This window comes from Oncorhynchus keta, unplaced genomic scaffold, assembly GCF_023373465.1.
Source record: "Oncorhynchus keta strain PuntledgeMale-10-30-2019 unplaced genomic scaffold, Oket_V2 Un_scaffold_28244_pilon_pilon, whole genome shotgun sequence".
NCBI lineage: Eukaryota > Metazoa > Chordata > Actinopteri > Salmoniformes > Salmonidae > Oncorhynchus > Oncorhynchus keta.
Window position 1 is genome coordinate 77,501 of NW_026290902.1, and position 25,081 is coordinate 102,581.

Sequence of the window (25,081 nt, forward strand, 5' to 3'; positions counted from 1 at the left end):
GTACCAAATCAACACCCAATGGTTTTACAAGCACTAGAAATATCCACTGGATGAGAACCAGGTGTTTGCGTTTATTCATCTTGTTTCTTCATGCTGAAGGTTTGGCATTAAGTCCCAGACAATGTCGTGTCCAGTTTACTGGATCTATTGTCAATGTCTATTGTCTATTGTACAAACAAATATAATCTTTAAAAAATATATATTATTAAAAAATAACAAGGGCCTTGGAGACCCAGACAGAGGTGGGTGGGTAGTACACAATAGTCTTATGCCGGGATTCAATCAGGTCAGCAGTAGATCCACGATGTTGACAATGATATTGTTGTTGTTTACCCCAGCCCTGTGGCGTCTGAGAGGCCCGTCAGACGAGGTGTTCACGGAGCTGGACGAGATGAAGCAGGAGGCGGCTCACACCCAATCAGCCCTCACCGTCAAGGAGTTCTTCACCAAACGCTCCTACCGACAGCCAATCACCATCGTCCTCATCGTTAACCTGGGCTCCCAGCTCTCAGGCTTCAACGCGGTTGTTGTTTTAGATCAAATATTTGAGTCGTTTTATTGAAAATGCATTTTTCCAGTTCTGTCTCTTTTGCAAAAGATAACTGAACATTCTGTAGTGAGTAATGTGTTCTCTATGAGGTATTTATTGAGACCTGAACATTCTGTAGTGAGTAATGTTTTCTCTATGGGGTATTTATTGAGACCTGAACATTCTGTAGTGAGTAATGTTTTCTCTATGGGGTATTTATTGAGACCTGAACATTCTGTAGTGAGTAATGTGTTCTCTATTGGGTATTTATTGAGACCTGAACATTCTGTAGTGAGTAATGTGTTCTCTATTGGGTATTTATTGAAACCTGAACATTCTGTAGTGAGTAATGTGTTCTCTATTGGGTATTTATTGAGACCTGAACATTCTGTAGTGAGTAATGTTTTCTCTATGGGGTATTTATTGAGACCTGAACATTCTGTACTGAGTAATGTGTTCTCTATGGTCTAACAGACTAGCAGACTAATAGACTAGCAGGCTACTAGACTACCAGATTAGCAAACTAGCAGCAGACTAGCAGCAGACTACCAGACTAGCAGCAGACTAGCAGACTAGCAGCAGACTAGCAGCAGACTAGCCGACTAGCAGCAGACCAACAGACTACCAGTCTACTGGACTAGTAGACTACCAGACTACCAGATTAACAGCAGATTAGCAGACAAAAATAATTATACCAGACTACTAGCAGACTAGTAACAGACTACCAGCAGACTACCAGACTGCCAGACTAGCAGCAGACTACCAGACTAGCAACAGACTACTAGACTAGCAGACTAGCTGACTACTAGACTAGCAGACTAGCAGACTACTAAACTAGCAGACAAGCAAACTACTGGACTAATAAACTACCAGACTAGCAGACTACCTGCAGACTAGTAGCCTAGCACCAGGCTACCATACTAGTAGCATGTTACCAGACTGGCAGCAGACTAGCAGCAGACAACCGCCGACTAGTAGCAGACTACCAGACTAGCAGACTAGCAGCAGACTACCAGACTAGCAGCAGACTAGCAGCAGACGACCGCAGACTAGCAGCAGACGACCGCAGACTAGCAGCAGACTACCAGAATAGCAGACGAGCAGCATACTACCAGAATAGCAGACGAGCAGCATACTACCAGAATAGCAGACGAGCAGCATACTACCAGAATAGCAGACTAGCAGCAGACTACCAGACTAGCAGACTCGCAGTTATTTGCTAAACCCTCCCCTCTTTCCAGAGTTGATTCTGCGGCATTGTGTCAGTATGGTTCTTCAGGCTATTCTGCAGCTCAGTGGGGAAACTGAGGCTAAAGGAAAGACAGGCGAGACACTGAGGTTAAACATATACCTCACTTCTCATTTTCCAGATCATCAATTATTCCACCAAGATGTTTGACAAGGCTAACTTTGACGAAGCCAAGTATCTGACGCTGGGGGTGGGGGCTGTGAACGTGGCCTTCACTCTGGTGGCGGTGAGTAGAGTACACTAGAGTAATCTCACCTATAATCTCACCTGTTAGGAAGTATGGAGACTCACCTGTAATCTCACCTGGTATGAGGTATGGAGACTCACCTGTAATCTCACCTGGTATGAGGTATGGAGACTCACCTGTAATCTCACCTGGTATGAGGTATGGAGACTCACCTGTAATCTCACCTGTTGTGAAGTATGGAGACTCACCTGTAATCTCACCTGATATGAAGTATGGAGACTCACCTGTAATCTCACCTGTAATGTCACCTGGTATGAGGTATGGAGACTCACCTGTAATCTCACCTGTTGTGAGTATGGAGACTCACCTGTAATCTCACCTGTTATGAAGTATGGAGACTCACCTGTAATCTCACCTGATATGAAGTATGGAGACTCACCTGTAATCTCACCTGTAATCTCACCTGGTATGAGGTATGGAGACTCACCTGTAATCTCACCTGATATGAAGTATGGAGACTCACCTGTAATCTCACCTGTAATGTCACCTGGTATGAGGTATGGAGACTCACCTGTAATCTCACCTGTTATGAAGTATGGAGACTCACCTGTAATCTCACCTGGTATGAGGTATGGAGACTCACCTGTAATCTCACCTGGTATGAGGTATGGAGACTCACCTGTAATCTCACCTGTTGTGAGGTATGGAGACTCACCTGTAATCTCACCTGGTATGAAGTATGGAGACTCACCTGTAATCTCACCTGATATGAAGTATGGAGACTCACCTGTAATCTCACCTGGTATGAGGTATGGAGACTCACCTGTAATCTCACCTGATATGAGGTATGGAGACTCACCTGTAATCTCACCTGGTATGAGGTATGGAGACTCACCTGTAATCTCACCTGATTTGAAGTATGGAGACTCACCTGTGATTTGGTGTCTGTTTTTCCTCTTCAGTTCTTCCTGATGGAGAGGGCGGGGCGTAGGAAACTACTGCTGACTGGCTTCCTGTGTCTAGCTGTGTGCAACCTCTCCATGACCATCATAGACTCAGTCCTGGTAACTATAACCACACCGACACTAACCCTAAATGATCAATCAATTATATTATACAATTGTCCACCTGAGTGTTGTCCATCTGAGTATTTACCATGTGAGTATTGTCTATCTCAGCGTACCTTGTTGATGACTCTCTGTCTACCTGTAGGTGAAAATAGACTATGATGCTGTTATTCAACATGGTCTAAGGACAATTCGTATTATTCTGTATGTAAATCTATGACATTCCATTTACTATGATATGTTACGTTACGTTAAGTTACATTATGAATGGAACAGCTGTCTGTCATACAATAACATATGAATTAGAGGAGGTATAGTATCATACTGTACGTTTTACCTGGTTGTACAATATCATACGTCTTGGGTGATTGGTGTCACGTTCTAACCTTAGTTCTTTTGTTATGTCTTTGTTTTAGTATGGTCAGGGCGTGAGTTGGGTGGGTGGTCTATGTTCCGTTTTCTATGGTGTGTTTGCGTTTGGCCTGGTATGGTTCTCAATCAGAGACAGGTGTCGTTAGTTGTCTCTGATTGAGAATCATACTGAGGTAGCCTGTTTTCCCCATTGTGTTTTGTGGGTGTTTGTTTTCTGTTTAGTGTTGTGTTGCACCTTACAGGACTGTTCCTTGGTTGTTTATTGTTTTGTTTCAGTGTTCATTAACATATTTAAAATATGAACACTTTACCACGCTGTGCTTTGGTCCTCACCTTCTTAATTCACCTTCGTAATTTATCATACGAATTGGATGATGTAATTTATTATACGTCTTGGAGGATGTCATTTATCATACTTTTTTTTAATTGGATGATGTATTTACCTATACGTCTTGGATGATGTAATTTATTATACTGAGGTAGCCGTCTTGGATGATGTAATTTATTATACGTCTTGGAGGATGTAATTTATTATACGTCTTGGAGGATGTAATTTATTATACATCTTGGAGGATGTAATTTATTATACGTCTTGGAGGATGTCATTTATTATACGTCTTGGAGGATGTAATTTATTATACGTCTTGGATGATGTAATTTATTATACGTCTTGGAGGATGTAATTTATTATACGTCTTGGAGGATGTAATTTATTATACGTCTTGGAGGATGTAATTTATTATACGTCTTGGAGGATGTAATTTATTATACGTCTTGGAGGATGTAATTTATTATACGTCTTGGAGGATGTAATTTATTATACGTCTTGGAGGATGTAATTTATTATACGTCTTGGAGGATGTAATTTATTATACGTCTTGGAGGATGTAATTTATTATACGTCTTGGAGGATGTAATTTATTATACGTCTTGGAGGATGTAATTTATTATACGTCTTGGAGGATGTAATTTATTATACGTCTTGGAGGATGTAATTTATTATACGTCTTGGAGGATGTAATTTATTATACGTCTTGGAGGATGTAATTTATTATACGTCTTGGAGGATGTAATTTATTATACGTCTTGGAGGATGTAATTTATTATACGTCTTGGAGGATGTAATTTACGTCTTGGAGGATTAATTTACGTCTTGGAGGATGTAATTTATTATACGTCTTGGAGGATGTAATTTATTATACGTCTTGGAGGATGTAATTTATTATACGTCTTGGAGGATGTAATTTATTATACGTCTTGGAGGATGTCATTTATTATACGTCTTGGAGGATGTAATTTATTATACGTCTTGGAGGATGTCATTTATTATACGTCTTGGAGGATGTAATTTATTATACGTCTTGGAGGATGTAATTTATTATACGTCTTGGAGGATGTAATTTATTATACGTCTTGGAGGATGTAATTTATTATACGTCTTGGAGGATGTCATTTATTATACCTCTTGGAGGATGTAATTTATTATACGTCTTGGAGGATGTCATTTATTATACGTCTTGGAGGATGTAATTTATTATACGTCTTGGAGGATGTAATTTATTATACGTCTTGGAGGATGTAATTTATTATACGTCTTGGAGGATGTAATTTATTATACGTCTTGGAGGATGTAATTTATTATACGTCTTGGAGGATGTAATTTATTATACGTCTTGGAGGATGTAATTTACCACACGTCTTGGAGGATGTAATATAGGTTGCACCTCCGTCACTCGGTCGCGTCAAGCCATTGTTTTTAACGTTCTCAAGCCGCCCTCTGTCAGCGCAGCCATAGTGGTGCCTTAAAGGGGGTGATGAGCACAGTCCTTCTGGACGGAGGATAACTACTGTTGAGTCTAAATAACAACTATAGTGCCTGGAAATACAATATTTTTTTTGTACAAAATATTTTGTAGGAAACAACTTTGCCGTTGACCTCCCCTCAATCTTAGCTTGCTAGCTAACGTTATACTACATGTAAAGTCAATCTGGTGACCTCCCCTCAATCTTAGCTTGCTAGCTAACGTTATACTACATGTAAAGTCAATCTGGTGACCTCCCCTCAGTCTTAGCTTGCTAGCTAACGTTATACTATTTGTAAAGTCAATCTTGTGACATCCAAATGATGACAAAAGGTTTCCTACTAATTATTTGCTTCTTTTTTTTAAATGTCATTATACTTCCAAGCCATTGCAATGGACGTTGGATAACATTTTCATCAGCGCTCATTGACGATGCATTGAGTAGAATGCTCAGTCTGGCATCAGTCCAAAAACGCACGTTCAAAACAATATTGTGATGAGACATGCAACCCGTGAATAGTATTGCACATCTTAATCTGAGACCAGGTTGCTTGTTAGGCAGTAACAACAAAGAAGAATTACAAGAAGCATTTATATTGTCAGTTAGGGGAACTAACGACAAAGGTTAAGAGAATTGGCTTAAGTTTAGAATAAGGGTTAGCTAAAATGCTCCACTTGTCCCGTTGTCACTTGAACAGGCAACCTTTGGAGTGCTAGATTGTCGAGGATTACGCTCACCCATCCTCCCTGACTAATATAAGATTGATTGACTGACTGATTGATCTGCCCTGTAGTTCCTTGTCCCAGAGCTGCGTAGCCTGCAGGTGTTGGTCGTGTTCTTCCTGATCTCAGCCTATGAGGTGGGACCTGGTCCTATTTCCTGGTTCATCGCTGCAGAGCTGTTTGACCAGCCAGCCAGACCAATAGCCATGGCCTTCACCAGCATGCTCAACTGGGGAGGGAAGTTCATGCTGGCCCTGCTCTTCCCTCCACTACTGGTAAGTTTAACATAGCCTGTGTCATAGGATAGCTGTAATACAACACCAATGGGACTTAACATTATGGCACCAATAGTACATTACATTATGGCACCAATGGGACTTAACATTATGGCACCAATAGTACATGACATTATGGCACCAATGGGACTGAACATTATGGCAATGGGACTTAACATTTGGCACCAATGGCTTAACATTATGGCACCAATGGGGGCACCAATGGGACTTAACATTATGGCACCAATAGTACATGATATTATGGCACCAATGGGACTGAACATTATGGCACCAATGGGACTTAACATTATGGCACCAATAGTACATGACATTATGGCACCAATGGGACTGAACATTATGGCACCAATGGGACTGAACATTATGGCACCAATGGGACTTAACATTATGGCACCAATGGGACTTAACATTATGGCACCAATGGGACTTAACATTATGGCACCAATGGGACTTAACATTATGGCACCAATAGTACATGACATTATGGCACCAATGGGACTTAACATTATGGCACCAATGGGACTTAACATTATGGCACCAATAGTACATGACATTATGGCACCAATGGGACTGAACATTATGGCACCAATGGGACTTAACATTATGGCACCAATGGGACTTAACATTATGGCACCAATGGGACTTAACATTATGGCACCAATGGGACTTAACATTATGGCACCAATAGTACATGACATTATGGCACCAATGGGACTTAACATTATGGCACCAATAGTACATGACATTATGACACCAATGGGACTGAACATTATGGCACCAATAGTACATGACATTATGGCACCAATGGGACTGAACATTATGGCACCAATGGGACTTAACATTATGGCACCAATAGTACATGACATTATGGCACCAATGGGACTTAACATTATGGCACCAATAGTACATGACATTATGGCACCAATGGGACTGAACATTATGGCACCAATGGGACTTAACATTATGGCACCAATAGTACATGACATTATGGCACCAATGGGACTTAACATTATGGCACCAATGGGACTTAACATTATGGCACCAATGGGACTTAACATTATGCCACCAATAGTACATGACATTATGGCACCAATAGTACATGACATTATGGCACCAATGGGACTTAACATTATGGCACCAATAGTACATGACATTATGGCACCAATGGGACTTAACATTATGGCACCAATGGGACTTAACATTATGGCACCAATGGGACTGAACATTATGGCACCAATGGGACTTAACATTATGGCACCAATGGGACTGAACATTATGGCACCAATGGGACTGAACATTATGGCACCAATAGTACATGACATTATGGCACCAATGGGACTGAACATTATGGCACCAATAGTACATGACATTATGGCACCAATGGGACTGAACATTATGGCATCAATGGGACTTAACATTATGGCACCAATGGGACTGAACATTATGGCACCAATGGGACTCAACATTATGGCACCAATAGTACATGACATTATGGCACCAATGGGACTTAACATTATGACACCAATGGGACTGAACATTATGACACCAATGGGACTGAACATTATGACACCAATGGGACTGAACATTATGACACCAATGGGACTGAACATTATGGCACCAATGGGACTTAACATTATGGCACCAATGGGACTGAACATTATGGCACCAATGGGACTCAACATTATGGCACCAATAGTACATGACATTATGGCACCAATGGGACTGAACATTATGGCACCAATGGGACTTAACATTATGGCACCAATGGGACTGAACATTATGGCACCAATGGGACTCAACATTATGGCATCAATGGGACTGAACATTATGGCACCAATAGTACATGACATTATGGCACCAATGGGACTTAACATTATGGCATCAATGGGACTGAACATTATGGCACCAATGGGACTTAACATTATGGCACCAATGGGACTTAACATTATGGCACCAATGGGACTTAACATTATGCCACCAATAGTACATGACATTATGGCACCAATAGTACATGACATTATGGCACCAATGGGACTTAACATTATGGCACCAATAGTACATGACATTATGGCACCAATGGGACTTAACATTATGGCACCAATGGGACTTAACATTATGGCACCAATGGGACTGAACATTATGGCACCAATGGGACTTAACATTATGGCACCAATGGGACTGAACATTATGGCACCAATGGGACTGAACATTATGGCACCAATAGTACATGACATTATGGCACCAATGGGACTGAACATTATGGCACCAATAGTACATGACATTATGGCACCAATGGGACTTAACATTATGGCATCAATGGGACTTAACATTATGGCACCAATGGGACTGAACATTATGGCACCAATGGGACTCAACATTATGGCACCAATAGTACATGACATTATGGCACCAATGGGACTTAACATTATGACACCAATGGGACTGAACATTATGACACCAATGGGACTGAACATTATGACACCAATGGGACTGAACATTATGACACCAATGGGACTGAACATTATGGCACCAATGGGACTTAACATTATGGCACCAATGGGACTGAACATTATGGCACCAATGGGACTCAACATTATGGCACCAATAGTACATGACATTATGGCACCAATGGGACTGAACATTATGGCATCAATGGGACTTAACATTATGGCACCAATGGGACTGAACATTATGGCACCAATGGGACTCAACATTATGGCATCAATGGGACTGAACATTATGGCACCAATAGTACATGACATTATGGCACCAATGGGACTTAACATTATGGCATCAATGGGACTGAACATTATGGCACCAATGGGACTCAACATTATGGCACCAATAGTACATGACATTATGGCACCAATGGGACTTAACATTATGGCACCAATGGGACTGAACATTATGGCACCAATGGGACTCAACATTATGGCACCAATAGTACATGACATTATGGCACCAATGGGACTTAACATTATGGCACCAATAGTACATGACATTATGGCACCAATGGGACTTAACATTATGGCACCAATGGGACTTAACATTATGGCACCAATGGGACTGAACATTATGGCACCAATTATGACATTATGGCACCAATGGGACTTAACATTATGGCACCAATGGGACTTAACATTATGGCACCAATGGGACTGAACATTATGGCACCAATAGTACATGACATTATGGCACCAATGGGACTTAACATTATGGCACCAATGGGACTTAACATTATGGCACCAATGGGACTGAACATTATGGCACCAATGGGACTGAACATTATGGCACCAATAGTACATGACATTATGGCACCAATGGGACTTAACATTATGGCACCAATGGGACTGAACATTATGGCACCAATGGGACTCAACATTATGGCACCAATAGTACATGACATTATGGCACCAATGGGACTTAACATTATGACACCAATGGGACTGAACATTATGACACCAATGGGACTGAACATTATGGCACCAATGGGACTGAACATTATGACACCAATGGGACTGAACATTATGGCACCAATGGGACTGAACATTATGGCACCAATGGGACTTAACATTATGGCACCAATGGGACTGAACATTATGGCACCAATGGGACTCAACATTATGGCACCAATAGTACATGACATTATGGCACCAATGGGACTGAACATTATGGCACCAATGGGACTTAACATTATGGCACCAATGGGACTGAACATTATGGCACCAATGGGACTCAACATTATGGCACCAATAGTACATGACATTATGGCACCAATGGGACTTAACATTATGGCACCAATGGGACTGAACATTATGGCACCAATGGGACTCAACATTATGGCACCAATAGTACATGACATTATGGCACCAATGGGACTTAACATTATGGCACCAATGGGACTGAACATTATGGCACCAATAGTACATGACATTATGGCACCAATGGGACTTAACATTATGGCACCAATAGTACATGACATTATGGCACCAATGGGACTTAACATTATGGCACCAATGGGACTTAACATTATGGCACCAATGGGACTGAACATTATGGCACCAATAGTACATGACATTATGGCACCAATGGGACTTAACATTATGGCACCAATGGGACTGAACATTATGGCACCAATGGGACTGAACATTATGGCACCAATAGTACATGACATTATGGCACCAATGGGACTTAACATTATGGCACCAATGGGACTTAACATTATGGCACCAATGGGACTGAACATTATGGCACCAATGGGACTGAACATTATGGCACCAATAGTACATGACATTATGGCACCAATGGGACTTAACATTATGGCATCAATGGGACTGAACATTATGGCACCAATGGGACTCAACATTATGGCACCAATAGTACATGACATTATGGCACCAATGGGACTTAACATTATGACACCAATGGGACTGAACATTATGACACCAATGGGACTGAACATTATGACACCAATGGGACTGAACATTATGACACCAATGGGACTGAACATTATGGCACCAATGGGACTTAACATTATGGCACCAATGGGACTGAACATTATGGCACCAATGGGACTCAACATTATGGCACCAATAGTACATGACATTATGGCACCAATGGGACTGAACATTATGGCACCAATGGGACTCAACATTATGGCACCAATAGTACATGACATTATGGCACCAATGGGACTTAACATTATGGCATCAATGGGACTGAACATTATGGCACCAATGGGACTCAACATTATGGCACCAATGGGACTTAACATTATGACACCAATGGGACTGAACATTATGACACCAATGGGACTGAACATTATGACACCAATGGGACTGAACATTATGACACCAATGGGACTGAACATTATGGCACCAATAGTACATGACATTATGGCACCAATGGGACTTAACATTATGACACCAATGGGACTGAACATTATGACACCAATGGGACTGAACATTATGACACCAATGGGACTGAACATTATGACACCAATGGGACTGAACATTATGGCACCAATAGTACATGACATTATGGCACCAATGGGACTGAACATTATGGCACCAATAGTACATGACATTATGGCACCAATGGGACTTAACATTATGGCACCAATGGGACTGAACATTATGGCACCAATGGGACTCAACATTATGGCACCAATAGTACATGACATTATGGCACCAATGGGACTTAACATTATGGCATCAATGGGACTGAACATTATGGCACCAATGGGACTTAACATTATGGCACCAATGGGACTGAACATTATGACACCAATGGGACTGAACATTATGACACCAATGGGACTGAACATTATGGCACCAATGGGACTCAACATTATGGCACCAATAGTACATGACATTATGGCACCAATGGGACTGAACATTATGACACCAATGGGACTGAACATTATGATACCAATGGGACTGAACATTATGACACCAATGGGACTGAACATTATGACACCAATGGGACTGAACATTATGGCACCAATAGTACATGACATTATGGCACCAATGGGACTGAACATTATGGCACCAATAGTACATGACATTATGGCACCAATGGGACTGAACATTATGACACCAATGGGACTGAACATTATGGCACCAATAGTACATGACATTATGGCACCAATGGGACTGAACATTATGGCACCAATAGTACATGACATTATGGCACCAATGGGACATAACATTATGACACCAATGGGACTGAACATTATGACACCAATGGGACTGAACATTATGACACCAATGGGACTGAACATTATGACACCAATGGGACTGAACATTATGGCACCAATAGTACATGACATTATGACACCAATGGGACTGAACATTATGGCACCAATGGGACTGAACATTATGACACCAATGGGACTGAACATTATGGCACCAATAGTACATGACATTATGGCACCAATGGGACTGAACATTATGGCACCAATAGTACATGACATTATGGCACCAATGGGACTTAACATTATGGCACCAATAGTACATGACATTATGGCACCAATGGGACTGAACATTATGGCACCAATGGGACTGAACATTATGGCACCAATGGGACTGAACATTATGACACCAATAGTACATGACATTATGGCACCAATAGTACATGACATTATGGCACCAATGGGACTGAACATTATGGCACCAATAGTACATGACATTATGGCACCAATGGGACTGAACATTATGGCACCAATAGTACATGACATTATGACACCAATGGGACTGAACATTATGGCACCAATAGTACATGACATTATGGCACCAATGGGACTGAACATTATGACACCAATGGGACTGAACATTATGGCACCAATAGTACATGACATTATGGCACCAATGGGACATAACATTATGACACCAATGGGACTGAACATTATGACACCAATGGGACTGAACATTATGACACCAATGGGACTGAACATTATGACACCAATAGTACATGACATTATGGCACCAATAGTACATGACATTATGGCACCAATGGGACTGAACATTATGGCACCAATAGTACATGACATTATGGCACCAATAGTACATGACATTATGACACCAATGGGACTCAACATTATGGCACCAATGGGACTCAACATTATGGCACCAATAGTACATGACATTATGGCACCAATAGTACATGACATTATGACACCAATGGGACTCAACATTATGACACCAATGGGACTGAACATTATGACACCAATGGGACTGAACATTATGACACCAATGGGACTGAACATTATGGCACCAATAGTACATGACATTATGGCACCAATGGGACTGAACATTATGGCACCAATAGTACATGACATTATGGCACCAATGGGACTTAACATTATGACACCAATGGGACTGAACATTATGACACCAATGGGACTGAACATTATGACACCAATGGGACTGAACATTATGACACCAATGGGACTGAACATTATGGCACCAATAGTACATGACATTATGGCACCAATGGGACTGAACATTATGGCACCAATAGTACATGACATTATGGCACCAATAGTACATGACATTATGACACCAATGGGACTCAACATTATGGCACCAATAGTACATGACATTATGGCACCAATAGTACATGACATTATGACACCAATGGGACTCAACATTATGGCACCAATGGGACTCAACATTATGGCACCAATGGGACTGAACATTATGGCACCAATGGGACTTAACATTATGACACCAATGGGACTTAACATTATGGCACCAATGGGACTGAACATTATGGCACCAATAGTACATGACATTATGGCACCAATGGGACTGAACATTATGGCACCAATGGGACTGAACATTATGGCACCAATGGGACTTAACATTATGGCACCAATGGGACTGAACATTATGGCACCAATAGTACATGACATTATGGCACCAATGGGACTTAACATTATGGCACCAATGGGACTGAACATTATGGCACCAATAGTACATGACATTATGGCACCAATGGGACTTAACATTATGGCACCAATGGGACTGAACATTATGGCACCAATGGGACTGAACATTATGGCACCAATGGGACTGAACATTATGACACCAATGGGACTGAACATTATGGCACCAATGGGACTGAACATTATGGCACCAATGGGACTTAACATTATGGCACCAATGGGACTGAACATTATGGCACCAATGGGACTTGACATTATGGCACCAATGGGACTTAACATTATGACACCAATGGGACTGAACATTATGACACCAATGGGACTGAACATTATGGCACCAATGGGACTTAACATTATGGCACCAATGGGACTGAACATTATGGCACCAATGGGACTCAACATTATGGCACCAATAGTACATGACATTATGGCACCAATGGGACTTAACATTATGGCATCAATGGGACTGAACATTATGGCACCAATGGGACTCAACATTATGGCACCAATAGTACATGACATTATGGCACCAATGGGACTGAACATTATGGCACCAATGGGACTTAACATTATGGCACCAATGGGACTGAACATTATGGCACCAATGGGACTCAACATTATGGCACCAATAGTACATGACATTATGGCACCAATGGGACTTAACATTATGGCATCAATGGGACTGAACATTATGGCACCAATGGGACTCAACATTATGGCACCAATAGTACATGACATTATGGCACCAATGGGACTTAACATTATGGCACCAATGGGACTGAACATTATGGCACCAATGGGACTCAACATTATGGCACCAATAGTACATGACATTATGGCACCAATGGGACTTAACATTATGGCACCAATGGGACTTAACATTATGGCACCAATGGGACTGAACATTATGGCACCAATGGGACTTAACATTATGGCACCAATGGGACTGAACATTATGGCACCAATGGGACTGAACATTATGGCACCAATGGGACTTAACATTATGGCACCAATGGGACTGAACATTATGGCACCAATGGGACTGAACATTATGGCACCAATAGTACATGACATTATGGCACCAATGGGACTGAACATTATGGCACCAATAGTACATGACATTATGGCACCAATGGGACTGAACATTATGGCACCAATGGGACTCAACATTATGGCACCAATAGTACATGACATTATGGCACCAATGGGACTTAACATTATGGCATCAATGGGACTGAACATTATGGCACCAATGGGACTCAACATTATGGCACCAATAGTACATGACATTATGGCACCAATAGTACATGACATTATGGCACCAATGGGACTTAACATTATGGCACCAATGGGACTGAACATTATGGCACCAATGGGACAACATTATGGCACCAATAGTACATGACATTATGGCACCAATGGGACTCAACATTATGGCACCAATAGTACATGACATTATGGCACCAATGGGACTTAACATTATGGCACCAATGGGACTTAACATTATGGCACCAATGGGACTTAACATTATGACACCAATGGGACTGAACATTATGACACCAATGGGACTGAACATTATGACACCAATAGTACATGACATTATGGCACCAATGGGACTGAACATTATGACACCAATGGGACTGAACATTATGGCACCAATAGTACATGACATTATGGCACCAATGGGACTGAACATTATGGCACCAATAGTACATGACATTATGGCACCAATAGTACATGACATTATGACACCAATGGGACTCAACATTATGGCACCAATGGGACTCAACATTATGGCACCAATAGTACATGACATTATGGCACCAATAGTACATGACATTATGACACCAATGGGACTGAACATTATGGCACCAATGGGACTCAACATTATGGCACCAATGGGACTCAACATTATGACACCAATGGGACTGAACATTATGGCACCAATGGGACTGAACATTATGGCACCAATGGGACTTAACATTATGGCACCAATAGTACATGACATTATGGCACCAATGGGACTGAACATTATGGCACCAATGGGACTGAACATTATGGCACCAATGGGACTGAACATTATGGCACCAATGGGACTGAACATTATGGCACCAATGGGACTGAACATTATGGCACCAATGGGACTCAACATTATGGCACCAATAGTACATGACATTATGGCACCAATGGGACTTAACATTATGGCACCAATGGGACTGAACATTATGGCACCAATGGGACTTAACATTATGGCACCAATGGGACTGAACATTATGGCACCAATGGGACTCAACATTATGGCACCAATAGTACATGACATTATGGCACCAATGGGACTTAACATTATGGCATCAATGGGACTGAACATTATGGCACCAATGGGACTCAACATTATGGCACCAATAGTACATGACATTATGGCACCAATGGGACTTAACATTATGGCACCAATGGGACTGAACATTATGGCACCAATGGGACTCAACATTATGGCACCAATAGTACATGACATTATGGCACCAATGGGACTTAACATTATGGCACCAATAGTACATGACATTATGGCACCAATGGGACTTAACATTATGGCACCATGGGATAACATTATGGCACCAATGGGACTCAACATTATGGCACCAATGGGACTTAACATTATGGCACCAATGGGACTGAACATTATGGCACCAATGGGACTGAACATTATGGCACCAATAGTACATGACATTATGGCACCAATGGGACTGAACATTATGGCACCAATAGTACATGACATTATGGCACCAATGGGACTTAACATTATGGCATCAATGGGACTGAACATTATGGCACCAATGGGACTCAACATTATGGCACCAATAGTACATGACATTATGGCACCAATGGGACTTAACATTATGACACCAATGGGACTGAACATTATGACACCAATGGGACTGAACATTATGACACCAATGGGACTGAACATTATGGCACCAATGGGACTGAACATTATGGCACCAATGGGACTTAACATTATGGCACCAATGGGACTGAACATTATGGCACCAATTCAACATTATGGCACCAATAGTACATGACATTATGGCACTTAACAATGGGACATTATGGCACCAATGGGACATTATGGCACCAATAGTACATGACATTATGGCACCAATGGGACTGAACATTATGGCACCAATGGGACTTAACATTATGGCACCAATGGGACTGAACATTATGGCACCAATGGGACTCAACATTATGGCACCAATAGTACATGACATTATGGCACCAATGGGACTTAACATTATGGCACCAATGGGACTGAACATTATGGCACCAATGGGACAACATTATGGCACCAATAGTACATGACATTATGGCACCAATGGGACTTAACATTATGACACCAATGGGACTGAACATTATGACACCAATGGGACTGAACATTATGACACCAATGGGACTGAACATTATGACACCAATGGGACTGAACATTATGGCACCAATAGTACATGACATTATGGCACCAATGGGACTGAACATTATGGCACCAATGGGACTGAACATTATGGCACCAATAGTACATGACATTATGGCACCAATAGTACATGACATTATGACACCAATGGGACTGAACATTATGGCACCAATAGTACATGACATTATGGCACCAATAGTACATGACATTATGACACCAATGGGACTCAACATTATGGCACCAATGGGACTGAACATTATGGCACCAATAGTACATGACATTATGGCACCAATAGTACATGACATTATGACACCAATGGGACTCAACATTATGGCACCAATGGGACTGAACATTATGGCACCAATAGTACATGACATTATGGCACCAATGGGACTGAACATTATGGCACCAATAGTACATGACATTATGGCACCAATGGGACTGAACATTATGGCACCAATGGGACTGAACATTATGGCACCAATGGGACTCAACATTATGGCACCAATAGTACATGACATTATGGCACCAATGGGACTTAACATTATGACACCAATGGGACTGAACATTATGACACCAATGGGACTGAACATTATGGCACCAATGGGACTGAACATTATGGCACCAATGGGACTGAACATTATGGCACCAATAGCACAATGGGATGAACATTATGGCACCAATGGGACTGAACATTATGGCACCAATAGTACATGACATTTGGCACCAATGGGACTTAACATTATGGCATCAATGGGACTGAACATTATGGCACCAATGGGACTGAACATTATGGCACCAATAGTACATGACATTATGGCACCAATGGGACTGAACATTATGGCACCAATGGGACTTAACATTATGACACCAATGGGACTGAACATTATGGCACCAATAGTACATGACATTATGGCACCAATGGGACTTAACATTATGGCACCAATGGGACTGAACATTATGGCACCAATGGGACTGAACATTATGGCACCAATAGTACATGACATTATGGCACCAATGGGACTGAACATTATGGCACCAATGGGACTGAACATTATGGCACCAATGGGACTGAACATTATGGCACCAATGGGACTGAACATTATGGCACCAATAGTACATGACATTATGGCACCAATGGGACTGAACATTATGGCACCAATGGGACTGAACATTATGGCACCAATAGTACATGACATTATGGCACCAATAGTACATGATGCATTATGACACCAATAGTACATGACATTATGGCACCAATAGGACATGAACATTATGGCACCAATGGGACTGAACATTATGGCACCAATGGGACTGAACATTATGGCACCAATAGTACATGACATTATGGCACCAATAGTACATGACATTATGACACCAATGGGACTCAACATTATGGCACCAATGGGACTGACATTATGACACCAATGGGACTGAACATTATGGCACCAATGGGACTGAACATTATGGCACCAATGGGACTTAACATTATGGCACCAATGGGACTTAACATTATGGCACCAATGGGACTGAACATTATGGCACCAATAGTACATGACATTATGGCACCAATGGGACTGAACATTATGGCACCAATGGGACTGAACATTATGGCACCAATGGGACTTAACATTATGGCACCAATGGGACTGAACATTATGGCACCAATAGTACATGACATTATGGCACCAATGGGACTTAACATTATGGCACCAATGGGACTGAAGATTATGGCACCAATGGGACTTAACATTATGGCACCAATGGGACTTAACATTATGGCACCAATAGTACATGACATTATGGCACCAATGGGACTGAACATTATGGCACCAATGGGACTGAACATTATGGCACCAATGGGACTGAACATTATGACACCAATGGGACTTAACATTATGGCACCAATGGGACTTAACATTATGGCACCAATGGGACTGAACATTATGGCACCAATAGGACATGACATTATGGCACCAATGGGACTTAACATTATGACACCAATGGGACTTAACATTATGGCACCAATGGGACTTAACATTATGGCACCAATGGGACTGAACATTATGGCACCAATAGTACATGACATTATGGCACCAATAGTACATCACATTATGGCACCAATGGGACTGAACATTATGGCACCAATGGGACTGAACATTATGGCACCAATGGGACTGAACATTATGGCACCAATGGGACTTAATATTATGGCACCAATAGTACATGACATTATGACACCAATAGTACATGACATTATGGCACCAATAGTACATGACATTATGGCACCAATGGGACTGAACATTATGGCATCAATGGGACTGAACATTATGGCACCAATGGGACTGAACATTATGGCACCAATGGGACTCAACATTATGGCACCAATAGTACATGACATTATGGCACCAATGGGACTTAACATTATGGCACCAATGGGACTGAACATTATGGCACCAATGGGACTCAACATTATGGCACCAATAGTACATGACATTATGGCACCAATGGGACTTAACATTATGGCATCAATGGGACTGAACATTATGGCACCAATGGGACTCAACATTATGGCACCAATAGGGACTGGCAACATTATGGCACCAATGGGACTGAACATTATGGCACCAATGGGACTCAACATTATGGCACCAATAGTACATGACATTATGGCACCAATGGGACTGAACATTATGACACCAATGGGACTGAACATTATGACACCAATGGGACTGAACATTATGGCACCAATGGGACTGAACATTATGGCACCAATGGGACTGAACATTATGGCACCAATAGTACATGACATTATGGCACCAATGGGATGAACATTATGGACAATAGTACATGACATTATGGCACCAATAGTACATGACATTATGACACCAATGGGACTCAACATTATGGCACCAATGGGACTGAACATTATGGCACCAATAGTACATGACATTATGGCACCAATAGTACATGACATTATGACACCAATGGGACTGAACATTATGGCACCAATGGGACTCAACATTATGACACCAATGGGACTGAACATTATGGCACCAATGGGACTGAACATTATGGCACCAATGGGACTTAACATTATGACACCAATGGGACTTAACATTATGGCACCAATGGGACTGAACATTATGGCACCAATAGTACATGACATTATGGCACCAAATGGGACTGAACATTATGGCACCAATGGGATTAACATTATGGCACCAATGGGACTGAACATTATGGCACCAATAGTACATGACATTATGGCACCAATGGGACTGAACATTATGGCACCAATGGGACTTAACATTATGGCACCAATGGGACTTAACATTATGGCACCAATGGGACAATAGTACATGACATTATGGCACCAATGGGGACAATGAACTTAACATTATGGCACCAATGGGACTTAACATTATGGCACCAATGGGACTGAACATTATGGCACCAATAGTACATGACATTATGGCACCAATGGGACTGAACATTATGGCACCAATGGGACTGAACATTATGGCACCAATGGGACTGAACATTATGGCACCAATGGGACTGAACATTATGACACCAATGGGACTGAACATTATGGCACCAATAGTACATGACATTATGGCACCAATGGGACTGAACATTTGGCACCAATGGACACATTATGGCACCAATGGGACTGAACATTATGGCACCAATAGTACATGACATTATGGCACCAATGGGACTGAACATTATGGCACCAATAGTACATGACATTTATGGACACCACCAATGGGACTGAACATTATGGCACCAATAGTACATGACATTATGGCACCAATGGGACTGAACATTATGGCACCAATGGGACTGAACATTATGGCACCAATGGGACTTAACATTATGGCACCAATGGGACTTAACATTATGGCACCAATGGGACTGAACATTATGGCACCAATGGGATTTAACATTATGCACATGGGACTTAACATTATGGCACCAATGGGACTGAACATTATGGCACCAATGGGACTGAACATTATGGCATCAATGGGACTCAACATTATGGCACCAATGGGACTGAACATTATGGCACCAATGGGACTTAACATTATGGCACCAATGGGACTTAACATTATGGCACCAATGGGACTGAACATTATGGCACCAATGGGACTTAACATTATGGCACCAATGGGACTTAACATTATGGCACCAATGGGACTGAACATTATGGCACCAATGGGACTTAACATTATGGCACCAATGGGACTTAACATTATGGCATCAATGGGACTTAACATTATGGCACCAATGGGACTGAACATTATGGCACCAATAGTACATGACATTATGGCACCAATGGGACTTAACATTATGGCACCAATGGGACTTAACATTATGGCACCAATGGGACTGAACATTATGGCACCAATAGTACATGACATTATGACACCAATGGGACTTAACATTATGGCACCAATAGTACATGACATTATGGCACCAATGGGACTTAACATTATGGCACCAATGGGACTTAACATTATGGCACCAATGGGACTTAACATTATGGCACCAATAGTACATGACATTATGGCACCAATGGGACTTAACATTATGGCACCAATAGTACATGACATTATGGCACCAATAGTACATGACATTATGGCACCAATGGGACTTAACATTATGGCACCAATGGGACTTAACATTATGGCACCAATAGTACATGACATTATGGCACCAATGGGACTTAACATTATGGCACCAATGGGACTTAACATTATGGCACATGAACATTATGGCACCAAATGTACATGACATTATGGCACCAATAGTACATGACATTATGGCACCAATGGGACTGAACATTATGGCACCAATGGGACTGAACATTATGGCACCAATAGTACATGACATTATGGCACCAATGGGACTGAACATTATGGCACCAATAGTACATGACATTATGGCACCAATGGGACTGAACATTATGGCACCAATGGGACTTAACATTATGGCACCAATGGGACTGAACATTATGGCACCAATGGGACTTAACATTATGGCACCAATAGTACATGACATTATGGCACCAAATGGACCAATAGTACATTATGGCACCAATGGGACTTAACATTATGGCACCAATGGGACTGAACATTATGGCACCAATGGGACTGAACATTATGGCACCAATGGGACTGAACATTATGGCACCAATGGGACTGAACATTATGGCACCAATGGGACTTAACATTATGGCATGAACATTATGGCACCAATGGGACTGAACATTATGGCACCAATAGTACATGACATTATGGCACCAATGGGACTTAACATTATGGCACCAATGGGACTGAACATTATGGCACCAATAGGACTGAACATTATGACTTAACACCAATGGGACTGAACATTATGGCACCAATGGGACTCAACATTATGACACCAATAGTACATGACATTATGGCACCAATGGGACTGAACATTATGGCACCAATGGGACTGAACATTATGACACCAATGGGACTGAACATTATGGCACCAATGGGACTGAACATTATGGCACCAATGGGACTGAACATTATGGCACCAATAGTACAACATTATGGCACCAATGGGACTGAACATTATGGCACCAATAGGACTTAACATTATGGCACCAATGGGACTGAACATTATGGCACCAATGGGACTGAACATTATGGCACCAATAGTACATGACATTATGGCACCAATAGTACATGACATTATGACACCAATGGGACTCAACATTATGGCACCAATGGGACTCAACATTATGACACCAATGGGACTGAACATTATGGCACCAATGGGACTGAACATTATGGCACCAATGGGACTTAACATTATGGCACCAATGGGACTTAACATTATGGCACCAATGGGACTGAACATTATGGCACCAATAGTACATGACATTATGGCACCAATGGGACTGAACATTATGGCACCAATGGGACTGAACATTATGGCACCAATGGGACTTAACATTATGGCACCAATGGGACTGAACATTATGGCACCAATAGTACATGACATTATGGCACCAATGGGACTTAACATTATGGCACCAATGGGACTGAACATTATGGCACCAATGGGACTTAACATTATGGCACCAATGGGACTGAACATTATGGCACCAATGGGACTGAACATTATGGCACCAATGGGACTGAACATTATGGCACCAATAGTACATAACATTATGGCACCAATGGGACTGAACATTATGGCACAATGGGACTGAACATTATGGCACCAATGGGACTGAACATTATGGCACCAATGGGACTTAACATTATGGCACCAATGGGACTGAACATTATGGCACCAATGGGACTTAACATTATGGCACCAATGGGACTGAACATTATGGCACCAATAGTACATGACATTATGGCACCAATGGGACTGAACATTATGGCACCAATAGTACATGACATTATGGCACCAATGGGACTGAACATTATGGCACCAATAGTACATGACATTATGGCACCAATGGGACTGAACATTATGGCACCAATGGGGACATTATGACACATTATGGCACCAATGGGACTGAACATTATGGCACCAATGGGACTGAACATTATGGCACCAATGGGACTGAACATTATGGCACCAATACATGACATTATGGCACCAATGGGACTTAACATTATGGCACCAATAGTACATGACATTATGGCACCAATGGGACTGAACATTATGGGACTGAACATTATGGCACCAATAGTACATGACATTTGACACCAATGGGACTGAACATTATGGCACCAATGGGACTGAACATTATGGCACCAATGGGACTTAACATTATGGCACCAATGGGACTTAACATTATGGCACCAATGGGACTGAACATTATGGCACCAATGGGACTTAACATTATGGCACCAATGGGACTTAACATTATGGCACCAATGGGACTTAACATTATGGCACCAATGGGACTGAACATTATGGCATCAATGGGACTTAACATTATGGCACCAATGGGACTGAACATTATGGCACCAATGACATTATGGCACCAATGGGACTTAACATTATGGCAACAATGGGACTTAACATTATGGCACCAATGGGACTGAACATTATGGCACCAATAGTACATGACATTATGGCACCAATGGGACTTAACATTATGGCACCAATGGGACTTAACATTATGGCACCAATGGGACTGAACATTATGGCACCAATGGTACTGAACATTATGGCACCAATGGGACTTAACATTATGGCACCAATGGGACTGGCACCAATGGGAACATTATGGCACCAATAGTACATGACATTATGGCACCAATGGGACTTAACATTATGACACCAATGGGACTTAACATTATGGCACCAATGGGACTGAACATTATGGCACCAATGGGACTTAACATTATGGCACCAATGGGACTGAACATTATGGCACCAATAGTACATGACATTATGGCACCAATGGGACTTAACATTATGGCACCAATGGGACTGAACATTATGGCACCAATGGGACTCAACATTATGACACCAATAGTACATGACATTATGGCACCAATGGGACTGAACATTATGGCACCAATGGGACTGAACATTATGACACCAATGGGACTGAACATTATGACACCAATGGGACTGAACATTATGACACCAATGGGACTGAACATTATGGCACCAATAGTACATGACATTATGGCACCAATGGGACTGAACATTATGGCACCAATAGTACATGACATTATGGCACCAATAGTACATGACATTATGACACCAATGGGACTCAACATTATGGCACCAATGGGACTGAACATTATGGCACCAATAGTACATGACATTATGGCACCAATAGTACATGACATTATGACACCAATGGGACTCAACATTATGGCACCAATGGGACTCAACATTATGACACCAATGGGACTGAACATTATGGCACC

At 41.7% G+C, this 25,081-nt stretch overlaps 1 protein-coding gene across 1 annotated transcript in view; it reads left to right on the top strand.

The window, feature by feature from the left end:
• Positions 1-25,081, top strand: part of LOC127928499 (solute carrier family 2, facilitated glucose transporter member 1) — a 68,608-nt gene that overhangs the window by 29,513 nt on the left and 14,014 nt on the right. Inside the window, exons 6-9 of the mRNA XM_052515512.1 lie at positions 339-523; positions 1,900-2,004; positions 2,928-3,029; positions 6,001-6,204. Coding sequence (XP_052371472.1) covers positions 339-523; positions 1,900-2,004; positions 2,928-3,029; positions 6,001-6,204 — 596 coding nt within the window. The remainder of the gene's footprint in view (positions 1-338; positions 524-1,899; positions 2,005-2,927; positions 3,030-6,000; positions 6,205-25,081) is intronic.